This window comes from Emydura macquarii, unplaced genomic scaffold (assembly GCF_026122565.2).
Source record: "Emydura macquarii macquarii isolate MOO-44397 ecotype Brisbane River unplaced genomic scaffold, CSIRO-AGI_Emac_v2 contig_1644, whole genome shotgun sequence".
Classification (NCBI taxonomy): Eukaryota; Metazoa; Chordata; order Testudines; family Chelidae; genus Emydura; species Emydura macquarii.
In genome coordinates this window covers 20,815,153-20,833,989 of record NW_027131781.1, presented here as the reverse complement: position 1 = coordinate 20,833,989, position 18,837 = coordinate 20,815,153, and the positions used below count along the sequence as shown (strand labels likewise).

At 38.7% G+C, this 18,837-nt stretch overlaps 1 protein-coding gene across 1 annotated transcript in view; it reads left to right on the top strand.

The window, feature by feature from the left end:
• The window catches only part of LOC137158186 (guanine nucleotide-binding protein subunit beta-5), a 93,550-nt gene that overhangs the window by 6,700 nt on the left and 68,013 nt on the right, over positions 1-18,837 (top strand). The window contains exons 2-15 of the mRNA XM_067555851.1: positions 4,618-4,728; positions 6,180-6,345; positions 6,650-6,794; positions 7,243-7,399; positions 8,586-8,729; positions 10,759-10,840; positions 11,782-11,889; positions 12,452-12,558; positions 13,412-13,677; positions 14,717-14,798; positions 15,012-15,152; positions 16,143-16,272; positions 17,150-17,229; positions 18,552-18,686. Coding sequence (XP_067411952.1) covers positions 4,618-4,728; positions 6,180-6,345; positions 6,650-6,794; positions 7,243-7,399; positions 8,586-8,729; positions 10,759-10,840; positions 11,782-11,889; positions 12,452-12,558; positions 13,412-13,677; positions 14,717-14,798; positions 15,012-15,152; positions 16,143-16,272; positions 17,150-17,229; positions 18,552-18,686 — 1,854 coding nt within the window. The remainder of the gene's footprint in view (positions 1-4,617; positions 4,729-6,179; positions 6,346-6,649; positions 6,795-7,242; positions 7,400-8,585; positions 8,730-10,758; positions 10,841-11,781; positions 11,890-12,451; positions 12,559-13,411; positions 13,678-14,716; positions 14,799-15,011; positions 15,153-16,142; positions 16,273-17,149; positions 17,230-18,551; positions 18,687-18,837) is intronic.

The following is an 18,837-nucleotide window of genomic DNA, read 5'->3' as shown; positions in this document are numbered from 1 at the left end:
TTGGTTAAGAACACTTTTTTTAGGCCAAAAGGCCACAATCTTACAATTGAGGAAGAAGGCTGTATTGGTGGCTAAACACTGGGTTTAAAGGGGAAGTGAAGGTGCCTATTTAAAAAAAAAAAAAAAAAAAAAGAGGAAATCAATAGTAGTGAATATAAATTAGAAGTTAGGAATTGCAGAAAACTGATAAGGGAAGCAAAGGGACACAAAAAGAAATCTATGACCAGCAGAGAGAAGGACAATAAGGAGTTTTTTAAGAATGTTAGGAACGAAAAGAATCCTAACAAAGGTATTGGTCCATTACCAGATGGGAATGGTAGAATTATCAACAAAAATGCAGAAAAGTTAGAAGTGTTCAATAAATATTTCTGTTCCATATTTGGGGAAAAACAGATGATGTCATCAAATCATATGATGATAACACTCTTTTCATTCCATTAGTATCTCAGGAGGATATTAAACAGCAGCTACCAGAGCTAGACATTTTTAAATCAGCAGGTGCAGATAACTTGCATCCAAGAGTTTTTAAAGAGCTGGTGGAGTCGCTCTTTGGACCATTAATGTTGATTTTTCAGTAAGTCTTCAAACACTTGAGAAGTTCCAGAAGTCCGGAAGAAAACTAATGGTGTGCCAGTATTTTAAAAGGCTAAATAGGATGACCTGGGTAATTATAGACTTGTCAGTTTGACATTGATCCTGGGCAAGATAGCAGAGGGGCTGATACGGGACTTGATTAATAAAGAATTAAAGGAGGTTAATAGAATTAATACCAATCATAATAGATTTATGAAAAATAGATCTTATCAAACTAACTTGATATTCTTTTTGATGAGATTACAGGTTTGGTTAATAAAGGTAATAGTGTTGATGTAATAGACTTCTGTAAGGCAGTTGACTTGGGTACCTCACAACATTTTGATTTAAAAATATTAGAATAGTATAAAATTTACATGACACACTTTAAATGGGTTAAAAGCTGGCCAACTGGCTAAAGTATAACTTAAAATGGGGAACCATCATCAAAAGAGTGTGTTTCTAGTGGTGTTCCACCAGGATCTGCTCTTGGCACTAAGCTATTTAACATTTTTTCAATAATCAGGAAGAAAATATAAAATCATCACTGAAAAAGTTTGTAGATGACACAAAAATTGGGGGAGTAGTAAATAACAATACAGAATAATCTGGATCACACAAGCAAACAATATGTTTTCATATGGCTAAATGTAAACATCTAGGAACAAAAAATGTAGGCCATACTTACAGGATGGGGGTCATGGTGGATCATCAGCTGAATATGTTCAACATGTGGTCAAAAGAGCTAATGCAATTCTTGGATCCATAAATAGGGGAATCTCATGTAGCAGTAGAGAGATTATTTAATATCTGTATTTGGCACTGGTGTGACTGTTGCTGGAATATCGTGTCCAATTCTGGTGTCTACAATTTAAGAAGGATATTGATAAATTGGAGAGGGTTCGGAGAAGAGCCACAAGACTGATTAAAGGATAAAAAAACATGTTTTATAGTGATAGACTCAAAGAACTCAATCCCTTTAGTTTAACAAAGAAAGGTTAAGGGATGACTTGATTACAGTCTATAAGAACCTACATGGAGAACAGATATTTGATAATGGGGTCTTCAAACTAGCAGAGAACTACAATCCATTGGCTGGAAGTTGAAGCAAGACAAATTCAGAATGGAAATAAGGTATACATTTTTTAACAGTGAGGGCAATTAACCACTGGAACAATTTGGAGAATCTACCACAACCCTTGCTAATTTGGCAATTTTTAAAACAAATTTGGATGATTTTCTAAAAGATCTGCTCTAGGAATTATTTAGGGCAAGTACTATGGCATGTGGCCTATGTTACAGAGGAGGTCAGAGCAGATCATCACAATGGTCCCTTCTGGCCTTGGAATCTATTAATCTGTTAATTGTACCTGGAATGTTAGGATGCATGCACATTAAATATCAGGCTATCTTGTTCTATACAGTAGTACTTATGTGAAGCATTACGCATACTTCACAAAATCTTACAGAGTTCTTAATGTTACAAGCAGCAAACGTTTCTAAAGTTAAAAAAAAAAAGTTTCATTATATAAGTAATGTAATTACCCATTAAGATGTTAAGATCTGAAACCTAATCTATGAAACTGTAAATCTGATTTTTAAAGTTCTCTTTGCTATATAATTTTTTTTTCTGTAATGGGTAAAATTACTGAATACAAAAGTTTGAAACGGAAACTTTAGCAATTAGACGTGAATGATTTCAAATGTAATCAGCATTCAAACATTATATGGCATGTCCTTTTTGTTATGCTTCACTGATGAGTTGCTTGTTTGGTTCAGAAAATTATAGCAAGAACCCTATTTTTTATAATTGGTAATTGTTCAGGATTTGTTGATGATATAATTAGTCTCAGTAAACAGCATTTTCCCCTGCAGTAGAATAGCCAGTCTGCATTCAGAATTTCAAAGCTGTTAATCAGTGCTGTTCCTTATGCAAATTCATGCAGTAGTATTGATTTTCAACATTTGCATTGGTTTCCCCAGTGAAGTTTGATAGCCGTCTATGGCAGCCTATTAAAATAAAGGGTTATCCTAATATTATTTCTCTATTTTTAATGTGGGAGGGAGGATAGATGGTCTTTAAAGGCAAAAGTACAGCAGTAGGAAACAGGAGACCATTCTGGCTGCGGGATATAAATATAGGCGCTCCCATTGACGTCAGTGGGTGTTTTATCCTGTGGCAGGAAAATAGGGCCCCAAGATCCTATTTTTGCCACTGCCACATACCATCTGCGAGATCTTAGGCGAGTTACTTAAGCTCTCTGTGCCTCCGTTATCCCATCTGTAAAATGAGCATGATGTCTATCCCATAGACATATTTTGAGTCTCCATTCCTTTAGTGTTTGTAAAGTGATTCAGGATCCTTGGATAGAAGACATTATGAAAGTGCAGATTACTATCAGATACTGTATTTCTTATGTCACTTGCAGAATAGAAGCAGATATTTGTTTGTTTTGTCAGTGGTTAGTTTCAACTCTTGTCTGGTTTCACACATCCCATTTAATGGCAATCATCAGGTAACAGAACACCTCTTAGTTTAAATGAATCAGCAGAGGAAGCCAGTCGTGCTATAGAGAGTGAGTCACACAAGCAAATTTATACAAGAGAGATCATTTATACAAAAGACTTATCCTACATAATTTTTGTTTGCTGGCTGGTGTCAAAGAGATGTTTGTACTTCAAATAAGAATTTTCCCCACCTTAGTCTGTTGCTGGTTTTGCTTGTTTCTTCAGTGAAGTCATAATGCTGTTTTGGTTAACTTCAGTCTATTGCTATGGAGATGACTGTGATGTCATAAACAAAGCATTATGACTTCACAGTAGGAAGAACAGATGGTCTGTGCTGGAACAAACTCCAGAATAAACAACAGAGATAATCATGTTTTTGATAATAATTTAAAGTGACAGTGGAAATCATTAGAAACATGGAACAGCATTGGTTCTAAATGAAATTTGCTGATAAATACAGTAGTTTACAGAGAGAAACAGTGTATACTTTATACTGATAGCAGCTGGACACACTCCTTCCACTTCTGTCATATAACTTAAGTTTTATACTTTTAGGTGAGTGTTTGCACAGGAACACCTGCACTGCTGAGCCCTTAGACTCATGACTAAAGCATATTTAAGATATGCAGGCATCACAACAGGTTGTTATATGTTGCTAGTACTTTGCACTTAAGTAGCAGCATTACTTCTGAGGCGCTCAGAACACTTCAATAAACATTAAGTTTCACAACTTTTCTACAGGGAATTTTGTCCAGTTCTTTACACATATAAAGACATCCAGTTCAGAAGCACACATCAGGCTTCAGGTGCTTTTAGGGTAAAATGCTTTAACTCTGGGGCTGAGCTAAAGTGTGAAAGAATCCTGCTGAACCTGCCGGCCTTGTGGGAGCTGGCTGGCTGGCGGTAAATAGAGAAACCAGTCATCAGGCTTTGAAGTCTGTCCACGGGGACAGGAGACATTATTCTGTGGAGCTTGTTCTTTAATCATGTAAGAAGAAAAGTAACTGCACAGATATTTTCTCTTGCAGGATGTTTCCTAAGTTAAATCTCCCCTATGTGGTTTTAAGGAGGTGGTCCTATAAAATAAGACTCCTGGACTTGTGTAATATGTACATACTTATAGTAGAAGTACTTGTGCATCCTCCTTAGAGTCAGGGCTTCTGCATGATTTTATTCTTTGTTCATTGTCCTTAAGTGAGAGTGCTTGAATTACCCTGATAGCAGCCGGATGTTAGCTCTGTTTCCTGCTATCTGTTCCTGTTTAACTTGAAACTCTTTTGAACCAGCACCTCTGAGACCTTTGGATAATTGAGTTGCACTGTATACCTCTTTTACAAATATAATTAAAGCACAAGGCATTTGCCCACGGTAACACAGTAAGTTCATAGTGGAGCCAGGAATAAAATTTAGGAGTCCTGCCTCCCAGCCCCATATTTTAACCATTAGATCACATTTAGAAAAATATCTGGAAAATGTATTTTTAAGGTAGTCTGTTCCTTACACAGAGTTAATGGTTATATTTTTCTGCTGTTGTAGTACAACAGGGTTTGGATCCCTGACAGCGAAGAAGTTTGGCGGTCTGCTGAAATCACAAAGAACTACAAAACAGGAGACCGGGTGCTTCACCTACTACTAGAAGATGGAACTGTAAGGAAAAATAGACCTAGTTATGACAATATTTAATGAAATACTGGATCAGATCACTGGTCCATGTAGTCCAATATGCTGTTTCTGACTGTGGCCAGTCCCATGTTCTTGGTTTTCTTGCAATCTTCAGATTTTTAGCCTTTTAAAACTCTTCAGTGAGTAGCAGTCCCCTAAAAAATGTAAAGAGCTTGTTTTACTATCCATTGCTTGTCAGTGTTGCCCCATTGCACTGACAATGGAAAATTGGAGCTATGCCAATTATGGTGTTAGCTGAGGAGCTTGTCCATAATTTGTTTGGTAAATGTATTGTGTTAATATATGATCTGTAATAAATATACAATAGAAGCACACTGTTATGAACCTCTAATTTGTGACACTACATTTTTCTTAAAATGCATCTGTGAACACCTCCCTAGCCTGAGTAATTGTGTGTTCCTCTGATTTTATGAATCTAGCTGAATGAGGTGCAAGGACAAAGATGGAGAGAAGCTCTCTGTAAGTTGTTATACTGCACCCATCACCTTGCTGTCTGTGCACCTGATAAATTTGTTTACGTGGACGCAAGAAGATTACTATGTTTCTCTTTCCTTTCCCCATTTTCTAAGTACTTTTAAAAAAAAAAGTGATACAGGCAGAGTTACTGAAGGAAATATAGGTCAGAGAAGTAGGGGAGGTTACATTATTTTTCAAAGGACAATGTGGTGCAGGGTCATTCTGATCTCGTTGGGAAGCAAGTTCCATACTCATGAGCCAGCAGCACCTTCTCCACACGCACACATCACTCTTCAGGATGACAGTTCCATTGTTCCAATAGAATGTAGCTGTCATGCAAGGACATGATCATATAGAATGAGGGACTTCCTTGGGTTATTTGGCTTTGAAGATTAAGGCCCAGATTTTCTGCTTCAGCCAAGCTTTGTTGTCAAAGGGACTTGGTGAGGAAAGAGAAGGCGACTTTATCTCTTCTTTATGTTCCCCACTTCCTTGAATGTTTGTGATCAGTTAGAACAGTCTTTAGGAGCTAACTGAAGACCAGCTGCCTGTAGCCCCAAAAGGCAATTCCAGCAGCTGGGACAGCTGGGCTAAAGGACACGCCAGCTACACTAACACTCCCAAAATTGCATTTGAAGTACTACAGAGTTTTTATATTTGCTTTAAACCTCTCGTTCTCTTTATCGGTTGAAGAAGCTTCATGTAAAAACACTTGGTATGTTTCAGTACAAAATATTATAGAGAAAGGAAATAAGCCTTTTTTTTTTAATTAGCCAGTGAGGGCCTCATCTTGCATTCCTTGTGCACTAAAATGACCATGGTTGTCATTGGAAGTTAACTGGTGTTCATGGAATGCAAGGTCAGGCAGAGACCCATCGTCCATGCAACAGTTAGGACAAAGGTAGCCAAAACATGAAATCTGTATTTACACATGTGTTCCACATAATGTTTATTGACAGGAATTGAATTACCCTGTTGATCCTGCACCTTTGCCACCTCTACGAAATCCTGACATACTTGTTGGTGAAAATGACCTTACCGCACTTAGCTATCTCCATGAACCTGCTGTTCTACACAATCTTAAAGTTCGTTTTGTGGAGTCCAAACTTATCTACACTTATAGTGGTAGGTAAAGACAAACCCAGGGTTTCAGGTAAATTATTAAGCTAAAATTAAAAAATGTTTAAATCTTTGCTGCTTAAAGTACTATAGGATCAGAATGATGTTTCCTGAAATCTGTTGATTAAATTTATTGAAGCTAGCAGGATTTGTGCATGAATAAGGACTGATCCAGTGATACGCATAGGTTAGATACAAATATTGTTATTACACACCAATTTAGTTGCTAGTTTTCAGTACTTTACCTTTTGTTTGGCATTGTAGGAAATGGGATTATACAGCTGATTTTGTACTGTGTATTTTTTCATAGGAATCATTTTGGTTGCAATGAACCCCTATAAACAGTTGCCAATATACGGGGATGCCATTATCCATGCATATAGTGGGCAGAACATGGGGGATATGGATCCACATATATTTGCTGTGGCAGAAGAGGCTTACAAGCAAATGGCAAGGTACTGTATGTTTTCATTTGTTTAGTACCTGTTTCTTCTCAAATAGAATTTAAAAATCTCATAGCAAATAAGGTAACAAAATTATAGTAATTGAATTTTGTTTTGTAAATGTGCAACCAGCTAAGATTCCTCTTGTCTGGATAATTTCCCGCAGCACACCCTCAAAGAGAAGAGAACCTTGTAATCTCTAAGGGAGGTGCTGAGGGTAAAGAGTTTCTGGAACTTATACCCCCTTCTTAATACCTGTCGAGGGGAAAGAACAAAGGCTATGCTATCTCAGTGATTTGTGTTGCAGGGGATAAACAAAACAGGAGAAGTCAAAAGATGAAGGAAAGCTGGCAGTGGTGCTGATCACAGCAACATTTATGCCATACAGACATATACAAATATATGTGCATTTTTAGACAAGCAAGATATTTAAAATCTCCTTATTATTGTTCTGTTTTAGAAACAACAGGAATCAGTCTGTTATAGTCAGTGGAGAATCAGGAGCTGGAAAAACTGTGTCTGCTAGATATGCTATGAGATACTTTGCCACAGTCAGTAAGTCAAACAGCAATGCACATGTGGAGGATAAAGTACTGGCATCCAACCCAATAACGGAGGTAAATTTAAGGATGTATAAGGTCAAGGGGTTTTATGCTCCTTAAAGGCTGAGTCGTGAAAGCTGCTGAGCTCCTGTGATTGAAGTCAATGAGCATTCCAGGTATTCGGTAACTCTTAGTAAACTGTATACATATTAAGAGCCCAGTCCTGTGACATGCTCTGCTACATCAAAAATATTCAACAAATATGTTCACTTTTTCTGTATGAAAAAAATGTTTAATTTTCTTATATATGTGAAGTATTGTGCATAATGTATATAACTGGTGTATCATGTAGGCTACACTTGTTGTTTTATTGCAGTTTTGTGCTGTCACACTTGTCATGTCACCATATTCTCCTTTAACCACCTTTTTTAAAACTAAATTTCTTCTTTTCTGACTGGAACCATCTGTAATAGCTCCAGTTATTTGCAACAACACTATCGAACGTGTGCATTAATGGATAATCGTAGGTGGCCTTGAGCTCAGTCTAAGCGATGGTAGATGGAAATCCATATTAAGTCATCTAAATCACTGGTCTGATTTTTTAGAAGTTCTGACTGCCCACATCTCCCTTTAATTTCTGAGTGAGATTAGAGTCTCAACACCTCTGAAAATCGGGCCACTTATTTACATTCTATATTTTAGAACCCAAACTTGAAAATGTTTGCCTTTATCTTTTTATGTATATTTGAAATGTAAATTTTCAAATTGAGATGCACTGTGTGTGCGTGTGTGACAAAAAACTTTGATAATTTTTCAAAAGTTAATATATTGCAATATGTGGGAGTTTGTTTTATTATTTTGTCTGCAACAGCAGGAATGATTCTGGGATATATGGTTACAGGAGAAACGAAGTGTGTAGTTTTGTAGTTGTGGTTAGAAAAAGGATGAGAAGCCCTGCCCTAGAGAGACTTATTTATTTTAGTGCTTAGTTTGTATAGAGTAGCATTTAATATATTCATGTTACCTTGTTTTTAGAGAGACTGAGCCTAATTTTCAGACTTGAGCCTCATAATAGAACATTCAAATCCCACCTCTGGATGCTCGGATTGATACTTAGATGAATAAATGCCCAAAGTTCTATGTGCCTAAGTCATGTTTTGAGAGAATTACTTGTCTTTAGATGTTCACGTTTGAAAACTAGACAGCCTGAATGATTCTGTTGGCACAAACTGTGCATTAAAGAGATTCACCATGTTCATAGGCTGTAGGCAATGCGAAAACCACACGCAATGATAATAGCAGTCGGTTCGGGAAGTACACGGAAATCAGTTTTGATCAGAGACATCAAATCATTGGCGCCAACATGAGGACGTACCTGCTTGAGAAATCCAGAGTTGTCTTTCAGGTAAGTTAAAATAAAGTTTTAAAAGCCAGCTTTGGTGAAATCACTGCTGTACAACTCTTAACTTTGTTAGTTTTACACTAAGAGAAGTCAGTGAAGTTTTGCATATTTTGTTCGGAATAGGAGACCAATCTTATTTAGGGATATGTATTCCTCCTCTGTTTACACAATGGAGGAAATCAGAAAGGCTCTGATCTCACAGTGGGAAATGCAGTGAGACATTATGCATAACATCATCACATGGTGGTTTTTCTCCACTCCAAGCCACAAAATAGAAATCTGCCTGTGTGGCCAAGGTGGGGCAGGACCAAGGCGAGAGAAGGAGGAGAAGGAGTTGGAGGATCAGCTGCTCTTTGCAGTACATTGGCCTCTTTGGGCAATGGAGCTTATTTTAGAGTAATTCCTAATAGTGGCATAGAAATAAGAATTTACTAGATGGATAGTGTAGAATTTGAAATTCTCTATTTCAGATTATGGTTTGCTGTACCATGTTAACTCTTGGGAGAGAATGAATGAATGTGCATGGACTGTGTTTTATTTGCATTATTTAAGAAATAATGTTCATGGTATTGGAATATACAATGGAAATGAAGCTGAGGCATTTTAGAAGGGCAAAATGTTCCTGCAAGTTTACCTAACTGAAATTAACATTATTTCTTTTGTTAACTAGTTTAGATGGTACAGCAAACCATAATGTAATTTATTTTCCCCTAGCAAAACCTGTGTTGCTTCATTCTCAAATTTCCAGTTGTCACATTGGAGACATGGATAGATTATTAAGTCATTTAGCTGGGGCAGGTTTCAGTGGAAGAGGAAAGTAAATACTTTGAAGCCTCTCAGGTACTGTGGTGATGGGCTAAGTACTTTGAAGCTTTCTAACCTGAATAGTTCGAGTGACTGAGAAACTTAGGCACTGTCCAAGCTACAACAGTGCTAGAAAACTCCTATCGAAAATGAGATTTTGGCAACTTGGTTAGCAAAATTTCAGTGTTTTTTTTTTAGAAATGTAATGTAGAAATACCTCTTAAAAGTTTGCACAATTTCTAGTTTTAATTCCCTTTGAGAAGATGTATTGTTTGTTTTGGAAGAAATAATCGATGGAAATTCTTCTCTTATGTTACAATAAAAGTTAGATAAGTGATCAAAGAGCTCATTAATTTTAGACTGCTTAAATGATAAGACAGACTTTTTTATTTGCCCTGATATAACCAGTGTTAATAGAAGAATGCTGGAAACATAAATCTTTTTTCAGTAACACATAATAAGTGAAATCCTTTCAAGATTAAATTGGCAAAAGCAGGTTGAGGTTATTAACACTAAACTTTGCTGTGCAAAAATTACAGCATTGTGGAATCTTATTTAACCTATTTTTCTAAGGCCCCAATCCTGCAAACATTTATGCATATGCTTCACTTTACTTTCATATACATATAGTTAAACATGTGCTTATGTGTTTGCAGGATGAGGGCCTAATTATGTGCCAGTCGTTATAGTATCCTGAAATAATGGTGATAAAATAGTAGGGAAAATATCTGGTGTGTTGGGTTTTTTTTAAAACAAAAACACATAAAAGAAAACTGTGTATTGATCACCTATAGAAGTGTTATAACGTCTCAGGCAATGAGAACAGACAGCTACCTCTGTATTGCTGTTGCCTAACAGATGTTTATAAAAAGCAGCCTTCAGAGCTTTCTAGTTTCTGTGAATAGTGTTTGTTAGCACTTCCAAAGGAAGCTGTGCTCATTGTTATGTTTGCCAGCCCTTGTTAGTTTTTTAGCTGAATTAAAGTAACAATTTTGCAAAGAACTCTGCAGACTGACGTGGTTTGGAGAGGAAGTGCTGCACTTGGTTTTGTCACAGCCAAGGTGCTTGCTGAATGCTAAAAACATGTCCATTTTAGCACAGGCAAACTACATTGCAGTGGAATTTTCATTTGGATAATAATTCACTCTTCTACAATTATAGTCAAATACCAAATGTTTTCCATGTTTATTTTTCTTCCTATAATGGTTTTCTTGTCTTTCATTTGAAGTCAGAGAATGAACGAAATTACCACATATTCTACCAGCTGTGTGCATCTTCTCTGCAACCAAAATTTAAGCATCTTAAATTGGGTACGTCTCAAGAAAGTGATCTGTTCTTCACTTTTGCAGCGTTATATTTTAAGGGTAGGATTTTCAAGAGCCTTAAGTGTCTTAGAGCACAAATCTCATTGACTTTCAGTGGGACCTGTGAGCCAGAGTGTATGTCTCCACTCCAATAAAAGACACGTGTCACGACCGTGGCTGGCCTGTGTCAGTTGACTCAGGCTCATGGGCTTCAGGCTCCAGGCCTATAAAATTGTAGTGTTGACATTAGGGCTCAGGCCGGAGCCTGGGCACTGAGACCCCAAGAGAGGAGAGAGTCTCAGAGCCCAGGCTCCAGCCTGAGCCTGTACATCTACATTACAATTTTTAGCTCCACAGCCCAAGAACTGCAAACCTGAATCAGCTGACCCAGGCTCTGAGACTCGGTGCCAGGGGTTTTTCATTGCAGTGTAAACATACCCTAAGGTTTGATCTTATTCTTACTGAAGTCAGTGGCAAAGCTCCCATTAACTTTAGAGGTGCAGGATCAGGTCTTTAGGGGTCTTTGAAAATCACACTCTATTTAGTGAATATGCTTGTGAAGGAAGCCATATTGACAATCCTGGGGGCTGAAAGCTTCTTTATTTGTCCACAGAGCAGCTACATCGTAAAAACTCCATATGAGCCTAAGCTGCGGTCTGGAGGACTAGCCTCAAGCATAAAATGGTAGCTCATCTCCATACCGATCAATCTTTAGCCCCTCCATTAAGATTGCCAATGGGGTGCCAGTTGGTGTCAATTCTACTGAGTTTGTCACTGGATTCTGTTCCCTTAGGAAGTGGACTGAGACCACAAGCTCATTTTAGAAGAACTATCAGCTGGCAACAGCTTTTATTCCATTTTCATTCATAGCTAGTGACCTATTGATGGAAGACTAAATCCCACTACCGAATATGTGAATTGTTCTAAGCTTTACTTTTCATCCCTAGGGCATGCAGAGGAATTTAACTATACAAGAATGGGTGGCAGCACTGTTATTGAAGGAGTCGATGACAGAGCAGATATGAAGGAGACGCAGAAGACATTCACTCTACTAGGTAAATGAGAATACTTGCCATCACGTAGTGATAACTAGCGAAGTGAGCTTGGCTCTGAAATGACCAAAGACAAACAAGTTTTGAAAAAACTCATGAGTATGTGCAGCAATTACCTACAGAACTTGTTTGTGGCACTGGTGTTTTGCTATTTGCTTTCATGGGGTTTGGAAACATCAACTGGCTATTAGCAACTGGTATTCATTGTTAGTGATAACCATTACTTAGAGCTGCTAGAGTCTGACTAGGCCTCAGTCTGCACTGCAGTGGAGGAAAGGGAGTAAGGAGTCTTCCTACCCCTTTGTGTGATGTCCTGAAGGGCAAAGCAGAACTGCAGCTCCAGAACTTGAGAGTACAGGGATTTGTCCCTAGTCATTTCTCTGGGAATGGGGAAGGCAGAGAGTAGGCAGAACAATACATCTGCACAGCAGCCAGCCAATGTCGTCACCAAGTCTGTATAGAATCACTGATAATTATAAAGTATTTCTAACTCATGCTTTTTATTAATGGATGTTCTTTCTTGTTTTGAGTATTTCAAATGAATAGGATTTTTCTTTTTTTTAAGGTCTGAAGGAGGATTTTCAGATGGATGTTTTTAAAATACTGGCAGCCATCCTACACTTGGGCAATGTGCAAATAAAAGCTGTCAGTGATGACAGATCTTCAGTCAGTGTAAGATGTTTGCTCATTCAAATATTTGAATAATTGTATTTCGTTTTCTTTATTTTGCGGGTAATTGTCAATCCTTTCACATCTTCCCCAGCTACCTGCCGCATCCTTCCTCAGTCTCTATGTTACAAGATGTCTTGGGACATCCTGCCTTGTAAGCGTTCTTTGCCAAGACTCTTTGTAAAAATACTTGGTCTCAATTTTTAGGTGCACAAAGAAGCCGTAAACCTAGCAAATTAAGGCCACTTCCGGATTCCTCCTGCCGAGGGGAATCCTCAGCTGGTGTAGAAGCATGATGGTGGCTTTTATGCCACTCCCCTTCCCTACTCATGGTATAAAAGGACTGAACAAAGGGAAGGTGCGTAGCTGAGATGTGCCTGCATCCAACTGATCCCCAGTGGTTGGAATGGCCCCTTGGGGCTGTTTTCAGCCTCTGCAAAACAGGTCAGTCTCAAGGCCGTTCAGATTTGTGCCATGGGACCACACCAGCCCTTGGTGGTCCCCAGGTCAGGGAAACCATAAGACAGGTTCAAGCAACCTTGGCTGTCCACAGCCTGTGTCAGATGCAGTTTGATTGGTCTGTCCCTTTTTGTATAAATGGTTCTGTTCAGCACTGCTTACTCTAGAAAAATTTCTGTTGACGTCAACAGGAGTTTTGCCTGTGTAAGAAGTGTCTGTGTTATTAAAAACCAAACCAACAATCATGGGCTGAAATCCTGATTCCAGCGAAGTTGGTGGTAAGGGCTCCTGTTGACTTCAGGGGAGCCTTGTTTCCACCCAGACATTTTAAGCAGTAATAATCCATTCGGTAAAACTTTTCATAAGATCTAGTAATGTTTATTTTTCTTCTTTAAAGCCGGAGGATAAACATCTCAATATATTCTGTGAACTTCTGGATTTAGACAATGACAGAGTGGCACAATGGTTGTGCAACCGAAAAATTATCACTGCCTCAGAGACTGTAATAAAGCCAATGACAAAAATCCAAGCTCTTAATGCAAGGGATGCTTTGGCAAAGAAGATCTATTCTCACCTGTTTGACTTCATTGTGGAAAGAATTAACAAAGCTTTGCATTTTTCTGGAAAGCAGCACACTTTTATTGGTGTTTTGGACATTTATGGGTAAGAATATCTCTGGTGAAAAAATTATTGTCAAATGATATGACTCTCCTCTGGTTTCCAGTTCTGATTCCTACGTATCTGGGGAATATGATGCCTTTCCTACAGTGAATTGGCATTCAAGGGCTCCATTTAATCAAAAGGATGCAATCTTCTGTGCCATAAAATCTTTTGCATGAAGGGCTATGGGAACGTCTCATTTCGATGAATATCTATCTGTCTCTGGAGGTGACAGTTGACCTTGAATTTATTACATCTAAGGACCCTGGTGTTTGATACTCACCTTATCAGAAGTAAATTAGGGGAAATCAGTTTCAAGTCATATTGTCACTTTGAGATGGGATGATGCGTCTCTGGTGGCTGGTTACATTAGCTTTAGGGTTGCTTTGTTCTGCCACTGCAACACAGAGCAGCCCCACTGCACACCCAGGGTTTTGGTCATTAGTTCTAAGACCTTGTCTACGCTTGCAGCGACGTGTGGGGTAGATGCAGCTACACACTGCAGTGAAAGGCAGGCTGTGTCCACTCTCACTGCGGGGTGTGTGTAGCTACATGAGGCAGTGAAAGCTTCCAGCTGGGGGAGGCAACAGAGAGAGGCTGTGGCAGGGGGAGGCAGTGAGGAGAGGCTTTGGCAGTGAGGAGCTGCTGGAGTCTTTCACTGTGGAGGGGAAAAGCTCTGGCATCTGGACACTGCACTGCTAAAAATATCAGTGTAGACATAGGAGGCTCTGTCTGGGTATGTGGAGAGCTGTGTAGGGTATATAATGTAGGGTTCAGGCATGTAGGACGCTCTAGTCACTTAAGCAGTTCCTCACCGTCTATACCGCTATTTATACCCATGCTAGTGTCCGTACTGCACGTGCCACCCTAAATGTAGACCTACCCTAAGAAACTGGAAGATTAGGAAGTAATTTCCTTATAAGCAGCGCTTTTCTCCCAAGGTCCCAAAGGGACATCAGCATTCACTTTTAAGTGATGGTGTATTTATTTCTTTTTCTCCTGTTTAATGTTATCTTCCCTTCATTTTTAAAATGTATTTCAGATTTGAAACTTTTGACGTGAACAGTTTTGAGCAGTTTTGTATCAATTATGCTAATGAAAAACTACAACAGCAATTTAACCTGGTACGTAAATATATTTTGCTGTAGTTCTGTGTGTCGATTTGTGTCTGAATTGTAAAGATTAGCAATCTTGGAAAAGAGGTTTTCTTATACTTCAGATCTATACTGTAATGCATGTTACACAAATATTTTACCTTACCCCTGTTTTTCCAAGTACCTGTTTTTTGTTCCTAAGTTAACATGTGTTTTTCATAATGTTGATGTTTTCATTAATAGCATGTCTTTAAACTTGAACAAGAGGAGTATATGAAGGAAAACATCCCATGGACTCTAATAGACTTTTATGACAACCAACCAGTCATTGACCTTATTGAAGCTAAAATGGGCATTTTAGATCTGCTAGATGAAGAGTGCTTGGTAATTTTTAAATTGTTATACTTACAAACCAGTATGAAAACATTTCTGCAGGTTGTGTTTCAGGCAGAATTTGTAGTTTAAACTATATTCTATTCCTTTTTAAATTAAGAAGATAAGCATCTTGCTAATGCAGTGATTGGTCTGTGAATCATTAGTAGTCTTCTAATGTTGTAAAGAATCTCTGTTGTTATTTTAGTTTAAAATCATTTGCTCTTTTATTAATTTCTTTTCATACTCTGCATAAATTTAAGCTTCCTTTCCTCACTTTCAAGCACTCCCTGGCTGTACCAGACCTACATCTCTGCCCTCTTCTCTTCCTACACACCCTTCTGCTCCCTATGCACCATCGAGGCTTCTCTTCCGACCATTCCTCTCCTTTTTTCTTTGCCCATTTCTGACTATTTTTTCCTTCCATTCTGCCACATACATCTAGAGACCCTTCCCCTGAAAGGGAAATGATGGTCTTAGAGGTAAAGGACAGATGTGGGAAAGAGAATCCAAAAAATTCTTTGTGACCTTGGCAAGTCACTTTTATAACTTGATTTTCAGAATCCATACCATGCATTGGATGGTAGAAAGTTACTGATCAAGACTAGTGATTCACCCAGTACCGTTCACTTGGCCTGATTTGTCATAGATATCCTAGGCAGCTGCGTTATACCTCATTTGGCATTCATTACATTGCCACTGCCCTTTCAGATCAGGGATCGATGCTAATGGCAGGGAGGTCTACCTGCCCACAGAACTTTCTCAGATTAGCTACCTTGGCTGCTTAAAATGGTTTCTTCTTAAAATCGTTTCTTCTTAAAATGGTTTGACCAAGGGGATTTCTGGTTATTCTGAAGGAGATTAAAACTCACAATGTGTTGTGATGCTAAACAGCATCTATGTATATTGCTTGAATAGCATTTATGGGTAGTAAGTAGCTTCCTCATTGTTAACATTACAACAGTATTTTATTAAACAGCCTCACAGCTTGCCTTTTTATAGTTTCCTCAGGGGACTGACGAAAATTGGCTTCAAAAACTCTATAATAATTATATCAACAAGAACCCACTCTTTCAGAAGCCCAAAATGTCAAACACGTCTTTTATCATCCAACACTTTGCCGATAAGGTAGGTGGGCATTTTACTGTATTATTTCACCGTTTTTCAACCAGCATAACATGCAGAAAGGGGAAAAAACTATTAAATGCAGATGGAACTGTACATGTGCCATCTTTATAAGTTGTATTCAATATACATCATTATATTATGATATATTTATTGGCAGTGGGCCCACAGTGTGCTGTACAAACAGACAGGAAGACATGGTCCCTGTCCCAAAGAGCCCACAATTGTAAGTTTGTGAGCATATAAGACTAAAGACTTCAGACTAAGATTGCAGAAAAAGGATACAACATACAAGCAAAATAGTCAGGGTTGCAACTGACACACATCTGGTTAGGTTCATGGGGTTTGATTAATACCTTTATTTTATTTATATTTGAAACTTAGTTTTGGTTGTGTGTGGGGTTTACTTAGAGTTTGTTTAAGTCAGAGGAAGAGTAACAGAAGGGAGTGGATAAATGAGAGGAGAGCACTAGGAGGACTGTCCAGTCAGGATGCCACAGTGTACATCGTGACCCTGAGAGAAAGTGGTCTGCTGTCAAGGAAGTGTTCCTCTGCTAACTGTCAAAAACGCTGCAGGCCACTGAATGTGGGAGCAGGGGCTATATGCAGTTCCTATTCAAAGCAGAAGAAAAGTGCAACTGGCAGTGTACTGGGCCACTTTTCCCAGCTCCTACAACTGCAGGTTATACATCTGGCACAATGCAACTGGTTGGTAAAGGCAGAATTTTACCTGTGGTGTTTAGGAATAATAAAGATATAGGACCAGGTCTTTGAGACCAGCCCTTTTGCACCCAGTGCCGCCCAGGGGTAGAGGACATTTCCTTTCCGTAATTTTTCGTGTTGTGCTGTTATGATTACTAATTTCACTTTTTTTGCACAGGTAGAGTACAAATCTGAAGGTTTTCTGGAAAAAAACAGAGATACGGTGTATGAAGTATTGATTGAAATTTTGAAAAACAGCAAGGTTAGTAAATTCATGATGCTGATTATTCTACTAGAGCAGAGCTTCTCAAACCTTTTTGCTGGACCCTGCTTTGACAATATTGGACCCTGCTTTGACAATATTTCAGGGTGTGATGACCCCCTCCACCCTCCAAAATGGTAGCAAATTATTGTACGCACTCCTAGGACTATACTCATGGTATTGCCACCCTTTGTTCTGCGCTGCTGCTGGCAGTGGTACTGCTCTCAGAGCTGGGTGGCCGGAGAGCTGTGTCTACAGGCCAGGCACCCAGCTCTGAAGGCAAAGTGGCTGCCTTCAGAGCTGGATGGCTGGAGAGCGGCCGCTGCTTTTATCCACCCTCCAGCTCCCCCAGCAATATTTTTTGTGATTTTTGTGAACCTCCTACAACAGCCTTGTGTGACCCCCTTTTGGGTTGGGACCCCCACCTTGAGAAACGCTGGACTAGAGATACCAGAATTCTTGTGGGATCTGGATGAAGATGAAAGTACTTTGATCTGATGTTGTTAAATTAAGAGTACTACAGCTTAAAACTCTTCTCAGATAATTCCAAACTGCATATTTTTAATTTCAAAGTGACACTGCAAGTTAAAAGAACACTGTTTATATTTATTATTTACAGTGAACCTGCAAGTTACTATTTTCTATGTTTTTAAGTATTTTTATAATGGTCTTCATAAACAACCTTTTAGAAGCTTGAAACTAAAATCTCAGTGTACTAAAACTGCTTTTTTTTTCCCTTGATGTATGCAAATTGATCTGTTGAGTAGCTTATGACTGCTGGCACTGATTATTTTTAAAAAGAGACAAAAAATAGCCGGGATAGGCATAAAAAGAATTACATTGACTTTCAAGCAGACATAAGGTGAAAAGAAAAGAGCTTTATCACTTTTTGGCCTACTACGCTTGACCATGCAGTCCTATTGTTAAGAATTTAACTTAATCTGACAAAAAAATCAAATTATTTCTTTTAAAATAACCTTGTTGAAATAACGTGAATAGTCTGAATTTAACCCAGTCCTGTAATCATGCCCACACTGGTGGATCCAGCACTTGCCCCCAAACAATTCCACTGAAGTCAGTGAGACTCCATGCAAGCCTGAATGCAGGCTCCAGGTCTTTGTGAAATAAAGTCCAGCAATAATTGCTTCTTAGTTAGTTATGAGTCTTAAAGGATCTAATCTCAAATGCTACAAGATTTGACCTAAGATCTGAGGCTAGCAATGTCCGTTCTGTCCTGTACATCCGTTATTAGAATTCTTACATTAAAACATTATTACAATTACTCTTAGGGTTAACTGTGAGCCTTTCTTTTAAACTTTTAGTTTCATCTGTGTGCCAACTTTTTTCAAGACCATCCAGTGCCCGTTTCACCCTTCAAGCCATCTATAAAAGTCCAATCTGCAAGGCCGGTGGTCAAGCCTCCTAACAAACAGTTCCGGACAACGGTTGGCAGTAAGGTATAGAGCTCAGCTCAAGCTCTAATGCTTTTGACTCAAGAGGTTTCCCGTTCAGTATCCAACATCAGCCAAGAGGGTGGCCAGGACACTTCAATATTCCTCCGAATACAGCACTTTTTAGACACAACAAATCCTGCATCTTGGCAGGGAC